Source organism: Camelina sativa, chromosome 20, assembly GCF_000633955.1.
Source record: "Camelina sativa cultivar DH55 chromosome 20, Cs, whole genome shotgun sequence".
Lineage (NCBI taxonomy): Eukaryota > Viridiplantae > Streptophyta > Magnoliopsida > Brassicales > Brassicaceae > Camelina > Camelina sativa.
This window is the reverse complement of record NC_025704.1, coordinates 8,058,804-8,063,193: the sequence shown is the minus strand read 5'-3', so window position 1 is coordinate 8,063,193 and position 4,390 is coordinate 8,058,804. Positions and strand designations below refer to the sequence as shown.

At 37.8% G+C, this 4,390-nt stretch overlaps 1 protein-coding gene across 2 annotated transcripts in view; it reads right to left on the bottom strand.

Annotated features, from left to right (window-relative positions):
- Positions 1-4,093, bottom strand: part of LOC109124752 (protein EXPORTIN 1A) — a 9,083-nt gene extending 4,990 nt beyond the window's left edge. The window contains exons 1-16 of one of the 2 annotated variants that reach the window (XM_010494333.2): positions 3,995-4,093; positions 3,212-3,328; positions 2,953-3,045; positions 2,791-2,862; positions 2,529-2,636; positions 2,337-2,419; positions 2,066-2,204; positions 1,913-1,981; positions 1,744-1,821; positions 1,539-1,601; positions 1,401-1,445; positions 1,141-1,248; positions 909-1,007; positions 566-769; positions 369-428; positions 9-119 (exon numbers count right to left, since the gene is read on the bottom strand). In XM_010494333.2, the coding sequence (XP_010492635.1) occupies positions 9-119; positions 369-428; positions 566-769; positions 909-1,007; positions 1,141-1,248; positions 1,401-1,445; positions 1,539-1,601; positions 1,744-1,821; positions 1,913-1,981; positions 2,066-2,204; positions 2,337-2,419; positions 2,529-2,636; positions 2,791-2,862; positions 2,953-3,045; positions 3,212-3,328; positions 3,995-4,093 (1,548 nt within the window). Of the gene's footprint in view, positions 1-8; positions 120-368; positions 429-565; positions 770-908; positions 1,008-1,140; positions 1,249-1,400; positions 1,446-1,538; positions 1,602-1,743; positions 1,822-1,912; positions 1,982-2,065; positions 2,205-2,336; positions 2,420-2,489; positions 2,502-2,528; positions 2,637-2,790; positions 2,863-2,952; positions 3,046-3,211; positions 3,329-3,994 lie in introns of those variants that run through there. The other variant, XM_010494334.2, reaches the window with a different exon arrangement.

Sequence of the window (4,390 nt, the reverse complement as noted above, 5' to 3'; positions counted from 1 at the left end):
AAATTTACCTGATCTTCAGCCATAGATCCGGAAATAGACCCAATAGCCCAGCACAAAGTGTTCAAATTGTTCCATGCCCATTCCTCCCCGCTTAATTGTTTGTTTAGCTTCCTCAACATCTTTAAAAAGGAGCAATCAGAAGTTCGCATCCGCACAACAACATGGAACAGACCAAAGTAAGCATACATGTCTACCAGAAAATCACATACCTAATAACACACCCACATTTAAATTGCTAAATCTAGGGTACTACTATGGTAGTTCACAATATAACACGGATAAACTCATTCCATGAAAACCATACTTGATCATAACCCTCAATATTTCACAAATTGATATAGACCAGTATCATCATGGTGACACTGTACCTGCTTCTCGGTATCATCATGGTCAAGGTGTGAAAGGTAGATTAATGTCTCCCGCATAATCTGCAATTGTTTAAACAAGAAATGGGAAAAAAATGAAAAAGGATCCAAATAAATAAATTTCCCTGAGCTATAACATGGCACTGCGGGTACCTAACATATCTGAAGATGAGAAACATGAACTGAACAAGAATTGGTACCTTATACTGGACAAGAACATCATTGTCCTTCATGGTTTCACGGACGATGTTCCCATTTTCATCTTCAACAATAAGTACTTCTTCAGGCTTCGCCATGCGGTTAATCATTAACCCTCTTAATTTGGACATTGGGTTAGAATAAAGTTGACGCCGCTGCATGACTTGAGAACCAAGGCCATCAACCATACCAGGAAGGAAAGGCATCTGGGAATATACAAGTCAAAGCCCAAGGTGAGTGACCAAATCAAAGCAAGGAAAATTTAACCAATACAATATACAAGTATAGTATCAAGCTTATATAAAAGTAAAAAACTGATCATGTTAGTCAAGGAATCCATCATACCTGCAAGCCCATCATGCTTACACTTACTGCAGGGTTATCAGAATTATGATGTGCATCAAACAGCTCCAAGACCAACGAGTTCCAATAGTCCAAACAAACCTGCTCAATCCACAAGTAAGCAGAAACTGTCATCTTTCAGACACGAGCAAAGACATGAGAGCATTATTAAGGAAAAAAATGAAACGTACAACAGTATTAGCAGCAATTTTATTAGCAAAGACAATTTACATACCTTGAATACTTCAGTGTCATCAACATATGATATATTAATGAGATACTCAAGACCAGCAAGTAATAAAGCGACAACTTCTGGCGCTGATTCTAGGACTCGAATATGAAACTACACAGATAGTAAAATCATTCAAAAAAAAAAAGATGATGAGAAAGTAAATACTGGAAGCATTAAACACAGACCATGAACCATCATTATACATATCCAGAATATAATAAATCCAACATGAGATATCTAACTCCACAAAGAAAACGATTTACCTTGAAAAAGGAGGTGAAAAACAGTGCCAGGTTCTGGATAAATGCCTAGAGATGACATAAGATACATAGTCATAACCTTAATAAGTTGCTCAAAATCAATGGCCTGCCTTGAAACCAAGTGCTCGAGAAAATACTTACTTGTTCGTCACCACTTCCATTTGAATAGGCCTCAGGGATATTTGTACTCGGTGGGAGAATTGTCTGCAAGTACGAGAACAAGTGTAGAGGATCAGGCAAGAAGCAAAGACAAACAAGAAGTATACTAAAGGCACTACATTAACTTAGTAAGAATGAACAAAAACAAAAAATAAATAAATAGAGCACAAGAAGACAATTAATTTACCCGCAGCTGCCCTATAAATATGGTGTACATGTTGACATATTGGACATTGTAGAAGTCCCCAAAATTAAGAGCTGCAACCTGGCAGACAAAATTCGAGCCAATAGAGATATAAATAATACATCCAATTGACATTGGGAATCAGGAAAGGCTGAATTAAAAGCGGAGGTACCTCAGTCAGACATTGAAGAGTGAGGTTCCTATATGCTGGAACAGGAAAAAATTTAAGGAGGGTCTCAAGCTGTAAACAACCAGAACAGCAATCAGAACAACATAATTGTGGTACCAATTAACATCAATCTATGAATTATGTCAAGTATATTACCAAAGGAGACTCAAAAATATAACCCAATGGAATCCAGGAAAGATAGGCATGCAACGCAGACAGAGTTGCACGTATAAGATCCTGTCTTTGAGAAGCTGAGAGGACATATAGGCATAACTCATGAATGAGTTTAAACTCGCTGCACATAGAAAAGCACAAATAGATAAATAATGAGAGACAACGTCACTTAACCAACATATACAAGATACTATAGTTTGACCAAAAAAAAAAGAAAAAATCACTATGCTCAAGTTGAGATTCTCAAATAGACCTGTTCAGAGATTGTTTCAGCTCTTTAATCTTCTGCAGAGTCATTTCTCCTCTTGAGAAATCAAAAACCTCTTCGCTAAGGAGCTAAACAAAGGATGAAAATGTGAATTTTTTCCAGTGAGAACTGAATATGAAATCATGTAAAAATTCTTACTTTCAAAATGGCCATGCATATTCATGTAAAAATTCTTACTTTTAAAATGGCCATGCAATTTTCGCAGATAGTTTCGCTAGTTTTAGCAGCCGCAACTAGATCAGGAATGAAGCTTGTCCACTTTGCCGGCCAATCATGTTTCACAATCTGTGCATTTATCACAATATATGTTATGCCAGAAGATAAAATAAGCCTATGTGTTGGATCGAAGTTTGTAAGCATTAGCTAGCGAAACGAAGTAGATAAGAGAAACTGCAACTAATAAAGGGCATTAAATATTGTCAGGGAGTGCTGAAGATACCTGGACCAAAATGACATTTAGCTTGTTGACATAGAGCCTTTCCGATCTGAAAGATGCTTCGTTACTCGAGAGCTACAAAGTAAACTCATTGTTAAAACAGTTCCGTTAACGCTTCCCAGTTATATATTCAGAGAAAAACCTAAGGTCTCCAAAAGTATATACCTGTACAATGACCTCTGAGATGTAATTTTTCATTCCATCTCTTTGTTCAACAGGAAGTGCATTCCATCTGTACTTTATAACACCTTCCAGAACCTGAGAGTGGGTAGCAAATGAATATTTGCTTGTCAAGTATCTCAACAGAACAGTTTTAATTTACAGTTGGATAAGGAAACTTGGAACCACTCTCCCAGACAAGCTTAGCAGATAAACATGTACAAGCGATGTTTTGTAGCCACAGAAGAAGGCTAATAAAACTGACCTGAAGAGCAAAGAACTTGGTATCCATGCTCTTGGTGTTTTGTAGAATGTGGACAACTTGAAGCCACATATCTGGATTAGCCTGCAAATCCCGCAAAATCTGGTCCGCAGCAGCTCTCTGAACATGGTTTGGGAGCAATGTGGATTAGTTCCAAAGGTAAAAAACTCAGATACGAATGAGGTGAATGTTGACACTGAAGCAGATTCAGTAATCAGAAAACCAAATAATCATAGCAAAAAGAATCGCTATTACATGGAGAAAACAAGATAATTCAGTGCCAGATAAACTCAAACCCAGAAGATAAAATTTCAATTACGATTGAAAAACTAATAGTTTCAGCCAATGCTACACCGGTATAACTGGAATACTCAATCAAGCATGAAAAGATTCGTGGAGAATAGACATCTACGCAAGGAAACGATGAAGCGACAGAAGAACAACGGACTTCATTCACCAAACGAAGATCTCAATAACGCATTTCGAAGAAAAAAAAGAGCGAGTTTCAGAATGAGCAATTAAATCACTGTAATTCAACACGGTACTAAACCTTCAGACCCTGAAATCCAGATTAATAAAAAACTCAGAACAAGAACGTATGAGAGAGCTAAAACCCTAACAAGGAAACGCTCCTAATTCCTACTCTTTACACACACACACCCAATCGAGAAGAAGAAGACACTCAAAACAATTAACAAAACCCGCCGCAAAATATACTTAATGAATCGTCGCAGCCACTCAAAATTTTCCGAGGAACAAGTCAAAATAGCAGATAAATTGAACAACCTCTTCCTTAGATCCGGTAACAAAGAAGGCCGCAACAGTGGCATCGAGCACAGCGACGTCAATCGGCTGGCTCAAGTCTCTTAACTTCTCAGCCGCCATGGCAGAGAGATGTTCGCAGTTAGAATCTTCTTCCGGTGGTCCGATAAGACTATTATTAACAGTGAACGAGAGAGAGAGAGAGAGAGACGAAAACCCTAGGAGAGAGAAAGAGAAAAGGGGACAAAAATCTAGAGAGAGAGAGAGAGGAAGGTTTCTATAGAGCGAGAAAAGAGGGGACGTATATATATATATATATGTATAGAGAGAGAGAGAGCGTTCTCGAAGACAGCTTAAAATTGACGCAGGGGACGGGGAGAAAACGAGTGACTTTGTTGAAATCCTTTTTTTTTTTTTTTT